This window comes from Eublepharis macularius, chromosome 6 (assembly GCF_028583425.1).
Source record: "Eublepharis macularius isolate TG4126 chromosome 6, MPM_Emac_v1.0, whole genome shotgun sequence".
In the NCBI taxonomy this organism is placed as follows: Eukaryota; Metazoa; Chordata; class Lepidosauria; order Squamata; family Eublepharidae; genus Eublepharis; species Eublepharis macularius.
Window position 1 is genome coordinate 63,497,427 of NC_072795.1, and position 23,593 is coordinate 63,521,019.

General features: G+C 45.3%; 1 protein-coding gene across 2 annotated transcripts in view; it reads right to left on the reverse strand.

Annotated features, from left to right (window-relative positions):
• The window catches only part of ABCC2 (ATP binding cassette subfamily C member 2), a 39,881-nt gene extending 16,290 nt beyond the window's left edge, over positions 1 to 23,591 (reverse strand). The window contains exons 1-15 of one of the 2 annotated variants that reach the window (XM_054982722.1): positions 23,531 to 23,591; positions 16,487 to 16,660; positions 16,026 to 16,151; positions 15,370 to 15,504; positions 14,683 to 14,805; positions 14,290 to 14,345; positions 13,629 to 13,860; positions 13,175 to 13,350; positions 11,613 to 11,790; positions 10,841 to 11,095; positions 8,052 to 8,117; positions 7,574 to 7,711; positions 1,465 to 1,611; positions 1,182 to 1,266; positions 974 to 1,040 (exon numbers count right to left, since the gene is read on the reverse strand). In XM_054982722.1, the coding sequence (XP_054838697.1) occupies positions 974 to 1,040; positions 1,182 to 1,266; positions 1,465 to 1,611; positions 7,574 to 7,711; positions 8,052 to 8,117; positions 10,841 to 11,095; positions 11,613 to 11,790; positions 13,175 to 13,350; positions 13,629 to 13,860; positions 14,290 to 14,345; positions 14,683 to 14,805; positions 15,370 to 15,504; positions 16,026 to 16,151; positions 16,487 to 16,543 (1,841 nt within the window). In that variant the 5' untranslated portion in view covers positions 16,544 to 16,660; positions 23,531 to 23,591. Of the gene's footprint in view, positions 1 to 973; positions 1,041 to 1,181; positions 1,267 to 1,464; positions 1,612 to 7,573; positions 7,712 to 8,051; positions 8,118 to 10,840; positions 11,096 to 11,612; positions 11,791 to 13,174; positions 13,351 to 13,628; positions 13,861 to 14,289; positions 14,346 to 14,682; positions 14,806 to 15,369; positions 15,505 to 16,025; positions 16,152 to 16,486; positions 16,661 to 21,452; positions 21,532 to 23,530 lie in introns of those variants that run through there. The other variant, XM_054982721.1, reaches the window with a different exon arrangement.
• Between the last annotated feature and the right edge of the window lie 2 nt (positions 23,592 to 23,593).

Consider the following 23,593-nt stretch of genomic DNA (forward strand, 5'->3'; position numbering starts at 1 on the left):
GCAAGCCGGCCGCCCCTTGTCCTGGGGAAAAGCAAAAGGTAGTGCGGGTGGCTGGGAGGCCGCCTGCGCCATTCGCCTTTCCCCAGGACAAGGGGCGCATGGGCAAGCCAGCCGCCCCTTGTCTTGCGGGGCAGGTGAACGGCGCAGGCAGCCTCCGAGCCACTCGCACTGCCGCCAGCTCCGCAGCGCACCGGGACAGCCAGCTTGCTGCGTGGGCGGGGGCAACTCAGGAGTGCGCGAGCGCGCGCATGCGCGCGCAAGAGCCTGACTACGGTTGCCCTGGGTGCTGGCCTCCCCGATTCCCGACTGCAGACCGGAAACGAGAGTTGATCATTTAGAATCGGTGGCCTGCGTTCAGCAGCAGCCCAGATCCACGAACGCTTGAATCGGAATTTTTTTTTTGATCGGGCCCATGTCTATTTACAACATCCTTCTCCCTTCCTTGGTTTTTATCTTCACAATCACCTAGTGAGGTAAATTAGACTGAAAGGCATTGACTGTTCCAGAGTCACCCAATGAACTTCAACAGAACAGTGGCAATTCAAATCTGGAGGATGTAAACGGAAATAAGTCACTAGACCCTGGGCCCAGGAGAAAGCCACCCCCTGATCAGAAGAGCTATGCAAGCATGTTCCCCTGGATCAAGAGTTATGGTTTATTTTTCCAGCCATATGAGTCAGATCATTGTTACGTCTAGTGCAGTACTGCCATCCCTGACTGACAGTAGTTCTTCAAAGTCTAAGATAGAGAAAAAATCTTTCCTAGCACCTGCTACCTGATATCCTTTGACCATGCATGCTAGGGACTGAACCTGGGGCCTTCTGCATGTTAAGCTACAGTTCCTTCCCAAATAGGAAAGAGACCACCCTGCCCTGCATCTCTCCTTTCTTAAAGCAAAGGATCACATGCCTCCCATTAATTCTTCCTGCAAATTCTTCCCTCTTCAGTGTACATGGTCTCATGTGTAACTCACTCTCTAATGGTGGCATCAGAGTTCCGTTCCCAGGCAAAGGAAGAGTCAGAGAAATACACAGCACAGCCTGGAGGAAAAATGGCAGAACAGCATCATCACCAAGAGCAGACAACACAAACGACAAGCATCATCTTGCACTCTTCCACTAGCCTCTTGCATTCACTCCAGAATTCTACTGACTCGGACCCTAACCCTAAAATTGAGTTACCAGGGTTGGGGTCATGCCATACAGCAGAGGTGTCCAGGTCATCACTGCCCAGGTACTGTTCAAGCCGCTCTGTAGATACGTTGACCTGTGAATTATAGAGGCAACATAAGGTATGGGTTGCTTGAGTGCACCAAGGCTTATTGAGGGACACCACTGCCCTCCAGACTAATCCTGATGGAGCACAACCCAGAACCCAAGAGCGTGTGACCACCAACTCTTAGCTGTACTTGGGTCACAGCAACCCTCTCCTTCTGTATCAGTTATCTGTGGTATGTCTGCTTACCTGAACCAGGGAGGACAGCACCAGTGGCAGCATGGTGAGGGGGAAGCGCAGCACATTAAAGAGAGAGATAGAGGTGAAGGCCTTCTGTGCATCTAAGACATGAGACTCATCCACCATTACATACACAGCAAATGTTGCCACAGAGACCTGGGGACACACCAAGAGATACACTGGTGAGTCACTTCTACAAAAGAAGGAGTACAAGGAGCTAAAAGGGTACATAGTTTGGGGCAGTTACAGCACCTTAAAGCATTTTCTTGTGGTTTTGTGGAAGGGTAGAACTCCTATCTAGGTAGAAACAGAAGAGAGAGGAAAAGGTTTGGATCTCCAAAGTTCTGTGCTAAACTCACCACTGGGCCCCAACACTTACAATGCCATCTATCCTGGAAGGGGAAATTTAAATAATTGCTCGTTTGCATCTGATAATTCTTCTACACTTAATATGTTGGGTTGGATCCAACCAGCTTTTCCTCTGGTGAAAAAGGAAGTTAAGGTGTCCTGTCTGACCACCCAAAAAGGGCATGCTAAGAATTATAGAGCCCGTATGTACAAAAGCCATTAGGGATAGGATCTGTAGAATGGAGAGGAATTGAATGAAGTAGTTGGATGCACCCAGTGATTTAAATTGTTCTTTCTTTTATTGCTTAGCATTAAATTCCATGTTACATATACAGTGCATGAAAACTTTTTTTTATTTTGAACTAAACAAACTACTTGTCAGATTCACCAGATGACCTCACATGAGAATAATTTTCACTTTTCATTGTCTACATATCATTATAAAGCTTTATCATGTTCCCCCTTCACTCAATTTACTGAAAAGTTCTGACTTATTAGGTCTTTCTTTGAAACAAATTGCTTTGTTTCCTTGATCATTTTTATTATCCTTTCTGGTACCTTTTCAGGCCCCATGTTTGTTCAGATGGGCAGCTAGAACTGCATACTAAATATGGACATTTCATAAATGTCTATAATGACATTAGGATATGTACTATTTAAATGACAGTACCAATTCCAAATGCTGAATTTGCTTTTGTACTATTAAGTACGGAGAGATATAGTTCAAGAAGTTTGCTGTAATGTTCCCATGGAGAAGTATTTTTGGTGGAACCCAATGTAGACTTCAATCAATATAAATGTGAAGTTTTTTGGGGGGGAGGGAATAATTCCCAGATATGTCAGTTCCAGATGCAGTGTTCAGAGGCCAGGAAGGCTTCTGCAGAATGTGCAGAACAGAAATGTTCAAGACGGCATATTTAGAAAGCGATTGGAATTCTGGTATAATGGAACAATTCAGGAGGACACTTTTACAAGGGAGTCATATAAGCAATAGTCTACTGCAATATTTATTGTATTATTTATCATCTTGTGTTTACTGCATTGTTGTCTATGTTTATAATCCAGTTTCTGCATTGTTTACAGTATATCATGCCTTAGACAGCTTTTTGGTTTGCACTGTTTTCTTTCCTTTCTCTGTAACTTAACAGCTTACAAACCATATGTCAAAGTATTTTATAAGTAATTTATAACTGCATAGATAGATATGGCCAGATCATAAGTACTCTTTTTTATCTTGCCTGATAGTCAAATCTTTAGTTTCTGTTGTTCAGAAATGTTCTGTTGACATTCAGTCCAAGGAGTAATATATTGGTTGTGAAGTGAATTATAATAGGGGCAGCTAAAAACAATATGGCCAATTCAGTTGACTTGATCCTTTCAATAAGTACAATAACATTTCTCAGGGGAAATTCTACTAAAACAGCCCTTCATCTTGGTGGAAGGTAACACATTGCACTTAAGTAACATGAAAGAGCCTCAATATTTTGGAACTGTTAAATAAAAGAGATATTCAGCCAGTTCAAACATTTTCTGATAAGTAAAAGTAAATAGGGGAGCATTTCTGGTCAGCTTTGAGTTTTAGCATAGCTCAATTTTTTTTAAATAATCAGTTTTGTACAGTTAACAAAGATTATTTCAGTGAATCCCTACAATTTAAGCTTAGGTTTAATATAGCAAGCTTTGAATCAATTGGGCTAAGACAAGTTTCCAACCAGAGCATTAAATTCACGAAGTGATAGTCTGAACTTGATAGCATAGTACCATGCTATTGTTGAAATCTGTGGTAGTCTGAGTCCTAGCCACACCCAGGGCACACCGGGAGGAAGAGAAAGGATCTTACAAAAGAAAGTTTGCTGGAGCATATCAAGGAGATCCAGTGGTCCCTTGACCCAGAATGGAGCAGTGTAGAGCAATTTGGGAAGAAGAATGGCTTTATATAATTTTAGCAAAAGCAGGATACGTTGATCATCTTTGGTATAAAAGATTTTCTTGAGAATGTTTACTGTCATTTGGGTCTTTCTTATGACAGATTTTATATGGGAGTTTGAGGATAAGTCATAATTAAACATCACACCAAGATATTTAAACTGTCTGACTTCTTCGATAGTTTCTCCATAAATTTGCCAAGGATGTTTCTTCAAACACCTTGACTTACAGTGCAATCCAGAGGGGGGCGTGCAAAAGCACTCAGGTAGCCAACTAAGAGTTACACCAGTGTATCCCGGACTTACACTGGTGTAACCACACCCCATGACAGCACTTGACAGCAGCGCCACTCCACAGCAGGTATAGTTTGGTGTACCAGCACGCAGGTAGGTGGGCTGGGAGGTAGGGCACAAATTAGTTGGCTCCCCAAGCTGTCTCAGGCCTGACCATGCCTGCAACAGTGGCAGAAAGTTATGCCGCAAAAACAGGGTGTAGCCCATAGGCACCCATTGTTCAGGAAGCCCCCCCACCCCCCCTGCCTGGCCCCAACCAAGTGGCCCGGCGGAGCATAGGATGCAGACTACTGTGGGGACCAATCCACTTGTGCTTTGCGGAAGCCAATACCCCTCTCTGGTAGCCAATCAGTCTCCTACCCACCCTGCATAATCTCCGGCCAGGTCAGCCATGACCCCAGGTAAGTGGGGAAGCGGCCAGAGGCTCTGCTTGAGAGCCCCTACCATGGGGACTTAGAGCATGAGGCAGGAGAGAGTGCACATGGTGGTGGGGCAAGAGTGCACAGGGGGAACTTGGTGAAATTTGGGGCATGCCTTGGACTGACACATGGGAGTAAAGATAAGTCCAGAATGGCTGACTAACCACCATCACCCAAGCAGCCCGTGTGGGGCTCTATTCAAACTCCCTAAGTTGGGCTCTCTCCTCAGGCAGGGGAGGGTACGGCCATGGGTTGGGTGACTAAGAAGTTGCTTTCGTAGCTCCCTGTTGATGGCAGGCACATATCTCCTCAACTGTCTCCCTCACAGGATCAGAGCAGCAGGCAGCCATGGGAGCAGATGAGGAGTGCTTTCTCACCGGGGGGGGGGGGGAGGGATGCATCATCTGGGTGCTAGAAACATCTGTAACAATGGAGCTGCTGCTGGCCCCCCCAGCCATAGACACCGTCCCAAGATGTAGCAGACTGGGCTGGGGCTTGCGTGAGGCCAGACCTCTTGCCACACAAGTGTCTGTTTCCCTTTCAGGCAGGTCACAACCCATCAGGGAGGCCAAGGAGCACGGCTGTTCCAGCCCCCAATGATCCTCCTCAACTGCCATTCGACCCCAACCCAGGGAGCAGTCCCCCAGCCAGCCAGCATCTCAACCTTCCTCCTGTGAGGGCAGCATGAGGAATGGATCTTGCAGCTTTGACTGCTGCACGGTTCTGTTTCCTTCCCGGCTGTTGGGTGTTGGCAAAATGTATCCAGACATCCTCTTCACTTTTGGAAGTTCAATAAAAACTTTGTTGAACAACAACTCCCTCCCTGTCTGTCTGTTTGCTTGCCTGAGGATAACGGTAATTCCCTCCCCTGTCCACTTCCCCGTAGGGCTGCCCTTTCACACATTCCAGTGAATGGTTTCTGGCTCAAGGCTGGGACGGATTGGGTGGCCCCAAAGAGGTTCCAGGTGCCTCTGTGCCTTGGCGTCACTCTGCTGCCAGAAGAACAGGTGTCTAGTGGCACCTTGGAGGCTCCAGCCCCGTCACCTTTCCTTCCCCCCCTCAATTTCACTGCAGGAAGTGGAGTGGGACTTGTAGTGTTGCCTGATGTCTGGTGGGCTTGGGGTTGGGGGTGCCATGAGGACTCTCATTCTCTGACAGACAGCGCTGCTGGTGTCTGATAAGTCAGGCAGAAGACTGCTGCACGTGGGGAGCAAGGTTTATGCTGGGGAGGGGGTGTAGCGTGATGTCCTAGGATCTCTGGTGCCTCTGCTCCATGAGGCCAGACCACCCTCTCTTTTACTGTTTCCAGAGGCCCGGATGGACTTCGGGAATCTGGTGCAGAGAATGAGATGACAGCCCTCAGAGCCATTTTTCTGGTCCCTCAGGCCATCATTCCACTCTGGGGGGCATCATCCTGGGACCAAGGCATGGCTCTCGGGGTCCACCCCATATTCTCCTCGCATCTTTGCAATGCAGTGGTGGTTTCAATGGAGCTGCCAATGGAAGTTGAGTATGGATGCACTGTTTTCTAATTCTGTAATCTTAGTCCTATCAGATTGTTTATTGGACATTTTATGTTGTCTAATTGCATTTTTAAAAACTATTTTGTAAGCCACTGGGAGTCTCAGTGAGAAAGGCAGGCAATAGATAGACAGAAAAATAAGGTAAAAGAGAAATAACAAGGTAAAAGGAAAGAAGCCATTTTTGATTTTGAATCCCATAAGTTTAGGAACCATTAAGAGATGGCAATTTGGCCTTTCTGCTTCAAACAGTGAAAAGGTTAAGAATATCTCCACATTGAAAAGTACTAGAGAATTAAGTTTATAAAAAATGAAAGCTGGGAACTCAGAGACCTTGAGAGACAGATTGTTGTAACATTATAACATTATAATAATATTCAACTGCCAATTAAAAATATCTGGTGGTAGTGGAGTGACCACTGCATGGAAGCCCCTATCAAGACTGCATTGTATTGTGAGCCACAGAAGCAACTGGAAAACCATACAAGCCTCACCCAGCGTGGAAAACATCTATGTTGCACCCAGAGCTGCAGGTGACTGGCAGCTTGTACCTGCTTTTGCATCAGTTGCAGGATCCCAGAAGTTTTAAAATCTAAATGATTTTCTCTAGGATGTCTCCAACACTGGCTGTTTGTGGACAAGATATGCAGCTAACAAAGCCCAACCCCTGAGCTCTTCCGAGAATGAACAGTTCTCAGTCTTTCTGCTCCCAAGGCAATAAAACACCTCAAGCACAAGCCTGTGCTAGTTTTGATGAATTGTAAGGCTACCTGTTACCCTGGATGCTGGTCTGGACAAAGGAAATACAAATCACATACTCTTCCCCAAGCCTGTTGGACACAGAGATATAAAACTGAGAGTTCCCATCTATGGAAGATAATTTTGTTTTGTATGAAGGAATCTACACAATTTATCCAAGGATATATCCAAGGATACCTCTGAAATAAAATGCAACACAAGGAACTGTTTATACAAAGCTATGCTCAGGCCCTTAGGCACACGTTTGTTTAAAACTGGCCAGACTGTAATCTTGTCTACTCCTCATCCTCAAGTCAGGGTTCTAACATAGTCATTCCAGAAACTGCATCTGTATCCTGCCATTCTGGCCCCAGGCTCCTCTTCAGGAGCCTGACCCTACTTCCCAGCACCTCAGAGCCTTGCTACAAGTGACATTTTACACGTGAAGGATAAAGGATCATTTTCGCAAGTCTTTCTGGGAACTGAAGTTCCTCTCTCCCACCCCTTTTCCTTTTGCTCCTTCCCCTGGCTGCCTGAAGAGACAGAGAAAGCCTGCAGCAACAGCAACTTTTGCAAATCGTTCCTCCAGTCACAAGCCTGCTCTCAATGATCTTTGGGGCAGGCAGCTGCAACTTTCTCAGCTTTCTCCGGAGCATTCCCCCTCCCCCGCCCCCAGCAAGACAATTTGCAAAAGCTGATGTTGCCGTAGGCTCTCTCTGTCTCTTCAGGCAGCGAGGGGAAGGAACAGAAGGAAAAGGGGTGGGGGAGAGGAACTTCAGTTCCCAGAAAGACTTGCGAAAATGATCCTTTATCCTTCACGTGTAAAATGTCACTTGTAGCAAGGCTCTCAGTCTCATTTACAGCAATGTCTTACCAGGACAGGAGCACAGGTGAAGAGAAAGATGGAAATCGCTTGCAGGTAAGAAAAATTCAGCAGCCCCTTCAGCTCTCGTGTCCGGATCCGTCCAATTCGCTGCTCAAACGATGGCTCCCAGGCAAACAGCTTCAAGATCTGATGTCAGATGTGGAGTTTAGTCCTATGGACTGGTCCTTCATCCTCTTAAAGCAAAACAAGGAGCCCCACCCTCCCTCCCTTTTTTCTGCCTTGGGCAACAGTCAGACCCCCTTCCTATTCTATACACTGAAAACAAACATGGCAAAGCTGGTAGGCTGGTCTTTATATGTTTGCTTCGGGGAAACATCTGACAGAGACCAGAAGTGAAATTCTCAATTTTCACATCCACTGTCAATCTAAGTCATGCAAGGCCTTGCAACAGAATCCCAGGATGGTATAAGTACAGTAAGTGCTGTGAAGAGCATAGCTCATTGCTGTCTTGGTCCCTGCCACTCACCTTGATGCCACTGAGTATTTCATTCATTATTTTCATACGCTCATCCTTGTTCGTCATGTTCTTCATCTGTACAAAGATGCCAGAAGTAACAGAGATTCAGGAACCATCCCAGACTCACAACAAACTTTGCTTGATAGGACACAATAACTGAAAACCTAGTTCCACTTAGCCGCTAAGAGTTGTAAGTACAGTAGTGACGTGGTCTTGTTCTTATCTACTGGGATTAGGGATGTGCGATTTGGGTTTCTGATTTGGGAAAAATACCCAAATCAGACCTGATTTGCAAAGATTCAGGATTTCCGAAATGGCTCCAGTGTGACGGGTCCGTTTCGGAAACCCAGAATCAAAGATTCCCGAAGCTATTTATATAGCTTCGGGAAGCTTCGGGTCAAGGAGTTTAAATGCCTGTTTCCATACCACTGCGCAGAGGCACGGAAAGGGGCATGTAAACCCCTGAATCAGCTGCTCGTCGGGGGCTTCCCCGACGAGCGCCTGAGTGCTGGCTGCGGGGCTTAAAATGCCCCTTTCCATGCTGCTGCGCAGGGGCACAGAAAGGCATTTTAAGCACGGAATCAGCTGCTCATCGGGGAAGCACTGTGCTGGAGCCTGGAGCCTGGGCTTACCGCAACCGGTGCGAGAGAGGCAAGGGAATCTCCCCACCCCTCTCACACCGGGTGCAGCAGCCCAGCAGCACCACTGTAGGCTTAAGCCTGCACCTCTGCGCCGGGCACTCCATTCACCCACTGCTGACGGGGACAGGGAGTTCCCTGGCCCCATCAGCAGCGGGTGAAGGCCGCGCCTCTGACCTGATGCCAGGGAGATGAAGAGACTCCCCGTCTCCCTGGTATAGGGTGAAGAGGAGGCAGCAGTGGGGTGGGGTAGTTTAAACTGGCCGCCCTGCTCACTGACCTGATGCCAGGGATACAGGGAATTCCCCCACCTCCCCCCCCCGCCGCCCCACCATTGGCTTCAGAGGAATCTGTGGAACAGGGAAGCTTCAAAGTGCTCCAAAACTTTTCAGAGCTTTTCAAAGCGGGGCCAAGAAGCAATTTCTGAAGCAGCTTGCCATTTTGGAAATTGCTTCTTTCTGACTCTTTTCCCTACTTTATAAATTACGAAGCGGGAAACCCGAATCTTTTTTTGCTGCACACCCCTAGTTGGGATGATCTCTGAAGATGGTGCTGAAGGAATGCTACTCTGCCTTTTGAGACCTGTCCTGCAGGCCTCTGCAAGGTTCCCTTCCCCTAGCTCCATGTTTTTTGAAACCTTTGGGATAAGTTATTTGGAGATTGGGAGTAAAGGGTTATCAGTATGGTGACACTCTGTTTCTCCTTTATAGTGAAGCTAGGCAGGGCTATAGAAGCTCAAAACAGGTGTCTGAAGACTAGGATTGAGTGGATGAGGGTGAATAAATAAACATGATGGAGCTATGGGAGATAATGGTGGAGCTCAATTGATTTGGGTTTTAGCAGTTACCCTTTGTGAGTCAGATATATAGCTTGGTTTTAATGCTGGACTAGTGTTGCTTTTTGATTCCCAGTTATCAACTAAAATCTTTTCTCAGCATAGACAAAATACAGCAATGCTTACTCCTAGAAAATAACCTGGTCACTACAAAATATGTTTTGATTACCTGTGGACTACTCTAACTTAAGGCAACATTTCAAGACTGCCTAGAACCATAGCACCATTTTTAATTAGAAGAGCTAGTTGAACAGAACATACTAGTTCAGTGTTGCAATGGCTCTCAGTTTGTTTCTGGACACAGTTCAGAGTGTTGGTTTTATCCTTAAAAGCCCTGAATCACTTTAATCCTAATTTCTTAAGTGTATGTCTCCTTCCTTAACAGGGGTTGTATTTTTAGTAGTAGTGGCATGCATAAAAGACCATGTTCTGTCTCTAGTATTTCAGAGTTATTTTAGGATCTCAGGTAGCAGAGTGACTGCTAATTGATTAAATGACACACAAAATCATGGGTAAATCAATTTCTGTATCACAGAGCATCCTATTGAAGATTATGCTGTACCTAAGAAATATGTAGACATTTGTCTTTATTGATTGTTAACACCTGTAAAAATGTTCTTTACTTGACTCATTAATCTAGTTTAAAATGTTTGGAATCTTGTTACTGTTGTATTATTGCTATTGTTATATCAAAAAAATCAGAAATAAAAAAGTTATAAAAAATCAATTTCTGACCCATAATTTCTGACCCTGACCCTTTTCTCCATTCATATATAGAAAAGACAACCCCCCGATTGTTCTCAGAGAGATGCATCAACAAAGGGACAGGGACTATAGACTTTACTACCATGTAATATCTGTTGCTGTAAGTATGATCTTACTGGGTAGTTTTTATGTTGTTTAATATGTCAGTCTTAGAATTGCTATGATCTATTTCAGCATTTCTTCAACTCTATATAGGATTTCCTCTGGATATTTGCAAATTTGCCTTTATATACCCTGTTACACTATCTATTGAAATTTCATTGGAATTGACTGTACCATGTAATCCACCTTCAGTGAGAAAGGCAGACTATAAATAACATGGATGGATGGATATGAGACTTCTGGGACATCACAGTAATTTACAGCAAGAAACAGGCTCAGTTACCCATCCCCAGGCTGTAAAATCAGAAACTCATGAGGCATTGAGGGGGCACATGTGGGGTTCACAGGACCTAACTATTAGAAGAGATGTAAAATTGACGGATTGGGATTCTGGGGGCTCAGGCAAGGATGAGGACAGGAGAGAGGTTGAGTCCCCTTAAGAAGCAGCTTGCACTGACCTGGATGGCCCGGGCCTTGGTGACCAACACCGCATTGATGGGGAGAAGCAGCACCATGACTCCAATCCCAGCAAGCATAGAAGGGCCCAGTTCTTCCCACAGGAACACAATAGACAGTGCAATCTGCAGTGGAGATGACCACAGCTGGTGCACAAAGTTTGTAAAGTCCATGAAGCGCTGGGCATCGGCAGACATCAGGTTCACTGTCTCACCAACAGTAAATTGCTTGCGGGTGGCATTGGATACTGTGAGAGCCTGCGGGCAGATACAGTAAGAACTGAGGTAATACAGTGCAGTTGCCATGAGAGACCAAAGTACACAGCACATACCAAAGGCTATGAAAGTTTGAGAGAGAGATCTCTGCAATCATGTGCAATACAGGACCATGGCCGTTTCCAGATGGCTTACCTGCCTCCAGAACGTTGCGCCATCTTGCGGGGAAAACGCGAAATATCGCGTTTTCTTGCACGAGTTTTGTGCGACATCGCGCAAAACTCGCGCGAGAAAACGCAATATTTCGCGTTTTCCCCGCAAGATGGTGCAACGTTCCAGAGGCAGGTAAGCCATCTGGAAACGGCCCATGTCTGAACCCCCAAACAGACAGTACAATATAAGGCTCCACAAGAAGGAGGTTGCCGCTTCTCTTCCCATTCCCTGGTTCTGCCATTGCTACAGGCTGTCCCCACAAGGAGCTCCATCCATCCCACTGATGTCCATGGATGCAGCTGACTGAGATAGCAGTAGGAAGAGGAAAGAAACTATGCCTACTAACCTTCTTATAGATGGCAGCCATCAGTGAGGTGCGTACACTCATGCCCAGCTTGAAACAGAGTTGGAAATACTGCTGCAGACAGATAGACTGCACTAAGGCAGTCACAAACAGCAGCACTGCATAGAGGTAGCCATGCCAGATGTAGGCCTCTTGATCCGACACAAAGGTGATCATCAGCCTGGAAGGGAAGGCAGCCGTGAACATCAGTCTCAGTGCAGTCCATTATTCCACCTAACCCTGAAGGTTAGCTTCCTGTCTCTCTGTGTACAACTCGGACTCCCTCTCAGTCCCTGCACAGTCAGGTTCCTGAGGGGACTGCTCTTGTAAGTCTATAGACCAACCCATCACCACTCTGCAGTGCAGGGGCAGACCAAGTTCTTCCTTCGAGTAAAGTTTTCTACCTACCACATACAATGAATGTCTGCTATAGTCAGATAACCAACTATTACACCTAGGCTTGGCGAATTTTTAAATCCCAGCCATGGGCTCAGAGGGTGGCCACAGGCAAGGCACTTGTTCATTGTCTATAAATCAGAAGTATTTGCTTTGGGTGTTTGCGTAAGGACTCCATATATTTTAGGGCACGTTTCCCCAATGTGGCAGCCGCAGGCTCCATGGTGCCTGCCAGTACTCCCCGCTCCCCAATCAGACAGTCAGGGCTTAATAGTGGCTGCCCTCACTCAAATGAAAGGATCTTCCACAGATGCAAGAGCCATAGCAGCCTCAGGAGGACTAGCAAGCATCCAGGCTTGTGATTTCATTCCCTCTTCAGCCTTTTTTTCTTTTTATTTCTCCTTTTCTTCTCTCTGGTTTTCATTCGTTTTTATTCCCCTTCTGCAATTCTTTTGCAAATTGAGGAGGGAGGTAGTGTGTCTGGCTCTGCTTCTTGACACAGCCATTTTGGGGTGGTGCTCACAACCCCTCTCTTCCAACTGTGCACGCTCAGAAGGGTCGGTGGGGGGGGGGGGTCTGGTTTAGGATATTAAAGCAGCATGGGGATTTGCTTGCAAGAAGCTAAAGGAGCAGTGCTCATCATCAAGATGTTTTTGGCAACTGTTGAAAGGCGCTAGATATCACAATGTATGAAGGTAAAAACATCAGAAAAATTCCAATTAGGTAGCCATGTTAATCTGGAGGAGCAAGATAAAACAGGAATACAGTGGCACCTTGAAAGCTAATTCCAGGAATTAAACTCTAGATTTTTCCCCTGTAGGCATTATTGAATCACAGTCTCTCCACAGTTATATATCTACTAATCACCTCATTATCTGAAGGTCAATCTATTTTTAATTTTTTTAAAAAGTGCCCCTGGAAGCTTCAGGCAAGCAAAGTTAATCCTAGTATTGGGGAGAGGGCTCAGAAGAACCTGATCTTTTGGGGGTGTCAATAAACACGTGGATAAGGACGGCCATTACTATATACACTAAATTCAAAGTAGCGTTGGACACTCATAAAATGTCTCCTAAACTCCAGGGTCAATGTACTCCCCCACTTATCTCTCAATCCCACCTTGCTCAGGGTCCAAGGAAAACCTAGAAAGAACACCTTGAACAGGAACTCACTTCAGCAACTGTGGGCTCACAAACACCAGCAGGTCATGCACCAATTTCAAAGCCACTGCTTTCATAAGGTTCCCAGCAAAGGTTCGCATCAGAGCAATGATCAGCCAGTGCTTCGTGTAGTCACCTCTGAAGTCTCGTTTGCCCCCCTTTCCCTTCTGCTTTTGGTCTTTTTCTTCCTGAATTCAGAGCAGAGTGTGGATCAGTGAGAACCCTGCCCTTCAGGTTAGAAACTGCCCCTAACGGCCGGCAACCACATGACCCATAAGCCTTGGAATTAGACAGGATCCAGTGTTTAGGTTGGATGGCCCAGAGAGCCAGTCATCTGACTGAGCCCCGTATATCTATGCTCAGAGTGTGGGTAAAATGTGGTGGTGCAGGGAAGGGATCCCATCTGTAAAACTTCCATCATTCCTTCCCCACCCCAATCAGGCTTTCAGTGGTCAGCGTTAATTACCAGAACCAGCGCATCTTGACTCTGGGCCTTGCTTAAGCCATTCCTGTGGTCAGTAATTGGTGACCGATGTCTCTTCTTGCGATGCCGGATCTCGAGTTCCCGCTGGGCCTTTTTGATGCCAGTTTGCATGTTCTTCTCAAATGTGCCAAAAACTACATTTGCCTTGTCTGCATCATTCAAGTCCCAGAGGTCATCCATTTCCAGCGGCTTCTTATAGCCTTTTAGCAACATCCTATAAAATACAGCAAATCTTCTCAGCCGCTCAAACCTAGAAAAACCTGCTAAATTTTCACCTTGATCAAGCCTACCCATAGCAAAGAAATGAACACAGAACCAAGAGTCAAGAGGGCTGCTAGTTCCTCAACCAGAGCCTTTTGAATGAAGAATGCCTAGAGACTGAATGTGCTACTTAGACCCAGCAGGAACAGAGAAAAAGGTCAAAATAAGAGCTTGGCAAGGTGTTTCACCCAGCTGCCATACACTTATAGCTAAACCACAATATGACTTCCTTCGTCACCTAGAGTCTTTTGCTATCTCCATCCTTGATCTCTTCTTCCCAATTTATACACAGAATCAGTTCATCATAGCTTCAGTTTCAACTGATAGAATGCAGTTCTCCCACTCTTTGAAATACTTACTCTTTCCATCCAGATCTGCTTACCTGTTGTACCAGTGGAAGGTGATGAAGCTCAGGAAAGAGGCTGTGATCTCTGGGTTCTGGAAAACAAGGAAGGCAGAATTCTAAGGTGGGAAATTCAGGGGACAACAGTGGCCTCATTTGACATTTACAATTCAAATCAAAATCTTGAAGATAGGGAAGGCTTTGCTTAGAGACCACTCCCACCTCACAGTGCAACCCGAGGGCCAGGCATGGCCACTGGGATGGAAAGCTTTCCAAGGAAAGTTACAAAGTTCCCCATCCAATCCAACCTCTTCTGAGAGCCTCTGCAAACTGGAGAGACATGGGAATACTGTGCAGAATAACCATGGGCATTCCCATCTCAAAGGTCACCCTCTCCCCTTGAGCATGGAAGGTGAGACCAAGGACTCTCACCTTCTTTGCAGCTTCCTTCATTTCAGGGGCAATGTCAGAAACAACAGAGATGACCATCAAGAGGAGTTGAATCCCATAGGACAGAAGGAAGAGGCAGAAACGTGGCACGTCAGAGAGGACACCCTGCAGGAGAGGAAGAGCCCATGGGAGGTGTGTGTGCATGTGCTGTCAACTCATAATCAACTTATGGTGACCCCAGCAAGGAGTTTTCAAGGTAACTAAGAAGCAGAGGTGGTTTGCCAGAGCCTTCCTCTGCAGAGTCTTCCTTGGTGGTCGCCCATTCAAGTACTGACCCTGCCTAGCTTAGATCTGATGAGGTCAGACTATACCATGCCCCCTTCCCCCATGAGAGTTACTAGTGGATGAATCAAAAGGTGAGCTGGGCCTGCATCTTCCTAGGCAGCGAGAGCCAAGCATCGGGACACTCTAGCCTATGGCTTCTTTTTGTCATGACATTTCTTCCGACTCCTCCCTGCCTGCCCTAAGAGTACTTTGAACAAAAGACAGGGTGAACCACAGTGTCTGAGTTTGCTTAGCTGAGTATGACAAAAAGTGTCTTTACATGCAGTCAGAGGGTGGCTGGGGCAGGAACTGCTGCCAGATGAGCTTTTGCAGAGGCCACTTCATCTTTTGCAAATGGATTCCATTCTAGGTGGCCTAGTCCTTTCTTGCCCCCTCTCTACTGACCTGCACTGCTTGCCGGATCAATGTCTGCAGCTGAAACAAGCCGCAGAGCAGAGAAAGGATGAAGAAGAAGAAGAGAGTCCATGAGTCCCTGCATGTGGCAAAGCGACGGCTGTCATGGATAAGCAAAACAAGTACCTGTACAGAGAGGAGGAGAGAAAGTATAGAGGCCTGGGTTGGATTATAAGGGTTAGGAAACAGAAGGAGGTATTTCATATAATCGTTGCACCAAGGCATATGTGATAATGGAGCAGCTTGGACTTAAATGTACCCAGGTCACTGAATATGCTCATTTTAAAAGGGCTTAGAATCACAGCTTAATTGCCTGACACAGGAATGCTCAGTCTAGAGAAAACCTGGCATAGAAGCTCTTCAGAGCAGACTGATCATAACATCTCATTTTGTTAATGCTGGAATAGAAAATCAGCATGGCTGCTGCTACCATCCACTGCACAGCAAAACTCCTATGGTGCTCCAAACTCCACCTCCACCTTCTGGCTCAAGTCAAGTACTTAGCAACCACTCCCTGTGGGAACAGGTCAAGGCTGAAGCTGTGAAGTAAGAGCTGCAGCCTCAAGAGGGAGCCAAGGAACTCATAATCTTTTCAACTCCCACTCGGGGAGCAAAGTATGACTGCCAAGCGGCCCAGTGGTTCATACCCAGGTGATGAGATAGAGTACAGGATTTGTGTACTGGACCGCAGGGGTTGACTGTTGCCCTACGCCTTGGACAGTGGTGAAGATCAGCTCAGTTAGTGCTATCAGTAAGAGCAGCACAGTCAGTGCCTAAAGAAAGTAAAAAAGAGAAGGAGGCTGTTACCAGCACAGTAGAGAAGACTAAGGCCACAAGGAGCCATCAATCAACTCCAGAAAAGCAGCACCTGCAGGACAAGACCCCAGTCATCCACGAGGTAGCACTGACTGCGTTAGAGGCGTCTCCAAGAGCACCCTTATATCTCCTTCCCTCCATCAATTACTTCTGGTTGAGGGACACCTCCACACCCACTACACTTTCCAGCACTTCCGCTCTTCCATCCCACCACCCCCAATTAAACACATGCTGTGTCTTTGGAGCCGAGTGACTTCTGCCCACCCCCATTACAAACCCTCTTCTCTCCCACCTGCTTAATGAAGTAAATGTGAGTGACTGATGATTTCTTCATCCTAGATCTGCACATAGGAAGAACCTGCCATGGACCAAAGAGCCAGACAAAGCCCAGAGGGACCCAGACGAGAACAGTCTGCTCAAAGCAGAGTGGCAGGTCAGCATCATTGCGATTCAGGAAAGAGGAGTTCTGGAGGCATAAAAGACAAGACAACTGAGGGGTCTAACATAAGGCCAGCTTTATGGCAATCTTTCACCTGCCCCAAACCTGACACTATCCCATACATATCCATATCAAACACCACTATTCCTTATCCTTCACAGCATGTATCTATCTATTACACTTCAATTCCACCCTTTCTCCAAGGATCTTTGTGGCATGTGTGTACTGTCATTCTGCTCTTATAACAACCCTGTCCACAGCAGTCATGATTCTAGTTTCACAGCATTTGTCACAAGTTTGCCACAATATGCCATAGCATCTTCCAAGAACTAACCCATCTACTCAACACATCCCCAGTACAGCTGACATTCATTCTCCATCACAGGGTTTGCTTTTTGTGCTGCTCACGTCTACCTTTATTCACAGCATATTCTTAGCATACAATCATTCACTAACCATTCACAACCTACTGTAATCAAACCAGATCTTAATGATAGGAGACTGCACAATAGATTCTTTCAGACGAGGGTAACCAAAAATTGATTTTACAAAAATAGAACAGTTTTGCTGCTTCCATGGTTGCATGGTGTCTGCAGAGGCAATTATCTATTGCAGAAGCTTTAATAAACTTTAATAATTCAAGGATCCCCATTTTGATTTAAATTTCTGACAGTTCTTCAAGCACTCTCCTCCTCCTTCACCAGCACCTGCCATGCCCTAGCAGGTCCTTTGCTTCAGAACTGGAGGGGAATGGGGTTAGTTGCAAACAGTTCCTTCCTCTCTACCCCTATCTGCTGTTTGTTCAGACAAGAAGCAGAGCAGTCGTTCTTAGCTCTCTCTCAGCCCTTTCCAAAGTGGTCATGGAAAGCCACACAAACCCCATGGAGGCTTCTGTCCTCTATGCCAAACCTGATACCTGCAAGGTCAAGAGGCCATGTCACTATCCTGGGCCTTTCCTTTACCAAGGTGGGTTGTACCTAAAAGGCAAGCAGCCCACCTTCCCTACCTGTTCTAGAGAGATGATCATTAGCTACACCTCACAAAGCCCTTGGAATACCCTTAGGGACCTCAGTTTGGAAAACGGCTATCTATTAAGGCTCATGGATCAGGGTTGTGGCTCCATAGCAGAACGCTTGCTTTGCATGCAAAACATCCCATGTTCAATCTTGGCATCCCCAGTTAAAGTATCTCAGGTAGATATTGGGAAATGTCCTTCTCTGCCTGAAACTTTGGAGAGTGGCTAATAGCCCCAAGCCAGGAAAAGACACTGTCACCCATGTTCACAATTGATGTTTTCTGTTAATTAACTTGATGTATACTGTGTACAAACCTTGTTATCTCTGTGAAATAAAATGGGATTTGGTTTAACTGTATTTAAGTGGTGTGTGATTATTACGTGGGAAGAATGGAGGCACTGGGAAGATTCACTCATTACGAAACACAGTTGTTGAAAAGGGAGACTCTCATAGAGCGGAACCACAAGTGACGCCTGACACAGGTTGGACACTTGTCAGCTTCCCTCAAGTTTTGATGGGAAATGTAGGCATCCTAGTCTTGCAGCTTGACTCGCTGACTGCTGTCCAGTGGACTTTTCAACTGTCACTTGTCCAACATTCCGCCAAGCTGCCTACATTCCCCATCAAAACTGGAGGGAAGCTGACAAGTGTCCAACCTGTGTCAGGCGTCACTTGTGGTTCCGCTCTAAGGTAGAATCCAGTGGGGTGGATTCTAGCCCATTCTGTAACTCCACTGAACCAAGTTTATTATTTATTTATTAAACACATTTTTATACTCCACCTCTCATTTTGGCTCAAGTTTGAAACATTTCTCCAGCCTAATGCCTGTCCATCAGGCCTAAGTGGCTCTTCTGTTGGAGGAAGAACCTTTTAAGTTGAAGGCTCCATAGGCTGGAGGAAGGCTACTTGGAGGATGATTGGATTCACCCAGTACTTACAGCCAAAGATGTGAAGGCCTGGGAGGGGGGGGGACTGTAAGAACTAGGGGGAAAGGATCCCTCATTTTTTTCCTAAAGACTTTCATTTTTTTCCCCAGTGGGAAAAGTGGGGCTTGGATTCCTGTGAACATTTCCACAGACAGAAGGATTTCTGTCAGTAGATCATGACTTCCTTACCTCTTCCCCCCCCCCACTCCAGCCCAAGTATCACCCCAAATGCCTCTCCTGAGTGGAAAGAGAACCCCCAGGAACAGCAAAAGGAGGGAGCTGGAGGTCTGCAGAGGGGGGCAACAATTGGCAAAAATCCACCTAGCCACCCCAACCAGTAGAAATCCTGCATATGATCTGACCCCTAGAAATTTGGGAGAGATCGGGGGTGGGGGGAATCCCATTAATTTTTTTTTCTTTTAGAATGAGGGGAAAGTACAAGATGTCACTAACTCAAAATATGCAGCATTAAAAGTTTTATGTAAGAATTTATAGCATTAAAATTCGTTAACAGCCGCAAGATTGGTGCTGCCCAGTCACTGGGAAACAAAACATGTTCCAAACAAGATAGAATGGCTTAAAAAGATAGGTGATGTGGTAAAGCTGGTTAAACTAGCTGTGTTGAAAAATCAGATGGGAAATTTACCAGATTCCAAAATTATTCTATGTTTAAATGGAATGTTGTAATTAAGTGTTAGTGCAAGTTCAAATATTAGTAGCTGCAGTTACCATTGTAGGGTTCGCAATTAACTTTTCAATGTATTTATGGATGTACACATTCAGTATCTATTGTTATGTAATAAAAAAATCTACAGCATTAGGGAACGAAAATACCTATGTATATGTAGACATGCAGCATATTTTCAAAGGTATGAGCATTGTCAAAATATGACTAATGTTGTCCCCTGTTAAATATGCTATAATGTGTATGATGGTGTTTTCATGTTTAACTTGATATTCAAATATGTTACTAGTCCCATTGTGACTGTATGAGCCTTTCTGCTCAAATAATATACTTTTTCTGTTTACTACAAAAGCTATTTTCTATTTCCAGCCTTTATTTTTCAAGTCTCATACTGGAGATATCAGCATTTCAGGAATATATAGTCTCATTTTGTTGAAGGAGGGCTCACATAACACACATAGATGGCACAAACATCATCAGGGAAATGAAAGTAGGCTTTCCTTTAAAAGAGAACCACTATTGGTAGATGGGACAGATCTAGAAGAAAGCAGAAGCAGCTCAGTCAGTTCCACTCACAGGAGTGAATCCTTATGAGATGTAATCGATCAAACACATTGCTGTGTGTCCAGGACAGTGACCAAAAGGCAGATCTGAGGCATGCATTTGAGTCAGCATGCAGGGCTTGTAGGATACTCCGGAAGGATACCTATGTTAATCTACTGTAGCAAAATAAAAAACTGGCAGGGTGTGGATTTTTGAATTTCAAGAGCTTCTTGAGTGACTGCAGTTGTCATGGAAACTCTTTAGATCAGCTAACTAAACTACATGTAGTGATATCATGCCTCTTTCCTCCCTGAGACTGTAGAAATTCAGGAAAATAAATTTGAACACTTTCCTAAGACAAAAATCTCTTGGGGAAACTACCAAAAGGGGGAAGATTAGGCTAAAAACGTTTCCCAGATATATTAGCAGCCCATGCACAGAAAGTAGCTCTGTTCACAAATTACAGTGAATGCACATACAGTCTATGTACAGTATACACTTGATTTTTCTTTACACGTGTTGAGTAATTTTCATGTTACATTCAAAATATTGCCAGCTGAACGTGTGATTGAAACCACACCTTTATCCATGTAGTGGTTCTCACTTTAGTTTGTAAAGCAAACACGTGTTGGCTTACAAAAAGATGCATATACTTGCCGGATGCACACACATTCACTGTAACGCATGAACAGGGCTAGCATTTGACATGGGGGAACAATGAAACACACTACTCCCACCACCCCTGGCTGCATCCTGAAGTGATACTGTCCCAGAAAAAGAGTATCCCTTTCTAATTTTTGTGTCATCCCTTTCTAACCCCGTCACCTCCCACTTTGTAAGCTTAATAAATCTTAAGAACGTTAAAGAGCCCTGCTGGATCATTCCAGACGTCCATCTAGCCTAGCATCCTGTTCCACATGCTTGCCAACCAGTTGCTCTGGAAGGCTAATGAACAGGACACAGAAGCTGAGACCCTCCCTTGATGCTGCCTCTTGGCACCCGGTTTCAGAGGTTTACTTTGCCATCATCGCTAGTAGTCATTGATAGACCTATCCTCCATGTATTTGTCCAAATTTCTTTTAAAGCCACCTATGGTTGTGGGCATGACTACCTGTATTGGCAGCAAATCCACAATTTAATTAATCATTGAGGAAATAAGTATTTCCGTTCATCTGTCCTGTTTCTTCCCTCCTCCATTTAGGTAACAAATAGGTTGAGCTGAGGCTGCCTGCTCAACAGTTGTCACATTTTGTCTTGTACAGAACCCTAACGTCTGCCTCATTTTTGTCCCACACTCCTGCCTTGAAGACACCGGATGTTGAGAAAGACATACTAATGAAAGCATGGAGAAAACCTCCTAAAAGTGGAAAGAACAGGAAGGAAGCTTGTCACTTACCAAAACAGGAGGAAAAATCTCCCTGCCAAAATTCTGCACAGAAAGATGTCCAGTTTCTTTACCTTACTAATCATACAGACTGCAGGCTTGGCTTTTGATATCAGCAGATTACACCATAACATCCCGTTTCCAACAGCCCAAGCCCAGGCTTTTAGCCATCCTCCCACAGTTCAGGGTAGGCTGCTGGTCTCAGATTTGTAGAGGTTCACTGTCTCAACCCCTGCCCAAAGCTGAATGAGAAGCCACCACTCACCCAGAAAACAGAGCCACAGAACTGCTCCAAGGCAGCTGCCATGGTGAGGCACTGTCTCCTCTTGCTCTTGCCCAGCCGTTGTATCAGCTACAAGAGGCCGAAAGGGCAAAAGTCCCACACACTCAAAACTGGGAGGGGGTCCAGAAACAGTCTCTTGATGACAGGCCATTAATAATTAACTCTTGGTGCACATTCAGCCCCTTGGAACAAATTCATGAACTTGGTTCACCCGGATGATGCAGCTAGGAGAGCCAGTGGAGAGTTCTCACAGATTCCACAGGAAAGAAAATAAAACAGATACCAATGGAGACCAGCATGTTATCCTAGAAGAGATGACTTGGGATGACTCTGCCACTAACCTAACATATAAATAAGCCTCTTGTGTTATCATTGATCAACTGAATTGATCAACCTGGCTCCTTTCCTGGTGCAAGCTATTTACCAAATTTTCCTGTGCATGCTGGCTCTTGTTTTCCCATCACTTTATTTTTTCTGTGGAAAAGGCTTCTTAAACTATGCATCATTTGCAGCACTCTAACTAATGTGTGTCCATAGGATAGCACCTTTAATGTTATCCAGCTTCAGAGGTTGAAACTATTGGAGATCTCTAGATTTCAACTTTGAAAAGGCTGAATTACAAAAAGCTCTCTTTAAGGATGAACAATATTGGGGGAACACTAGGAATAACTTTGTAAGATTAATGACCAAACACGCTGTGATACCCCCTCCCCTACTGACCCCTATCTATCAGCAGTAATAATCCCATCCACCCCCACACTGCCTGACAGCCACTGTAATAGGCTGAACAGAATCAAGAGAAATTCTGCTGTCTCATTCCTTACACAATCAGTGAACTCAGCATCTGTTGTGATCTTACTCAGACAAGACAGTTCAATGTCCAAACATGAAGCTTTTATCTCTTGCAGTTAATTATTGACTAATCAATATACACTGATATATTAGCTGCTCTCTCTGCACTATGGGACAGTAGCAAAACCCTCCCCTTAGAAGCAGGAAAAGAGAATTAAAAGAATGTTTCCACACCGAATAGCAATCTAACTTCCCAGTTCAATCTTGCAGTAAGATCATACCTTCAGCGCATGCTTTCAGTGCATGATTCTCATTAACAAGGATAATTCCTTTGTTCCAGGTTTATATTAAGATCATGCTACTGCACCAATGTTCTGTTTTTAAGGTAGTTATTGTAGGAGAAAGAGTTGAATTCTGCAATGACTGAAAGAAACCACATCCCTGTCTCTTAAACAATCTAACATATGCCTCCAATTTTCCTGAACTCCCTTGACCTGTCAGATGAAAATACCAATGCTTACCGTGAACTTGTTTGACTTGACTTTCTTCTTCAAAATATCGATTACTCTTGCAGAATGTTAACACACCTGAGGAACTGTCCTATACTGCCTATGTTTTTTATAAAGTAGGGTCAGATGCCATGAAAGGCAAAAAATAATTGTTGCTCTGATAGTACACACAGCCCCACCTCTATGAAACTCTCTCTACTGCCTTTTGAGTAACAGGATCTATTACCAAAGACCTTCTGATTCCCTTAGCTAATCAAATTCTGGAGTCAGGCACAAGTACTTCACTGTTCATTCATCCAGTTGCTCCCTCATATGTGCATTTTTCATGACATTGTACAACTTCTCAAATAGATCTCTGCTTCCTGTACTCCATAACTGGCAGGGACTTTCATGTCAGACAAAGTGAACTAGGCAACTAGAAGCCTGGCAGACCCAACACATTCATTCCTGCTGCTTGTCTAGAAGAGAGGAAGGCAACCCCTGACCCACATGCCAGGTAGCAGTATGCTAGATTATTATGATCAACACATAGGGCTTGTTCTGTGCCCAAGGGCCATGACCAGCCCCATAGGTTCTGGAAGTACTAATGGGGTTCAGCCTGCCCTCAGTATGCCTGGCCCAATACAACCTTCATCCTGACCTCCACCTCATTTTTGTTTGCCAACACACCAACATTTCACAGGTAGATGATGTAGGAGGGACAGGGTTTACACTTGGGCTGAAACAGTTGCCTATTCCTGGTCTAGAATAAATACTTACTGGAAGCCTTCCACAGGCTGGATACAACTCTGACACAATCTCTTCTGGAGCTCTTCAAAGACT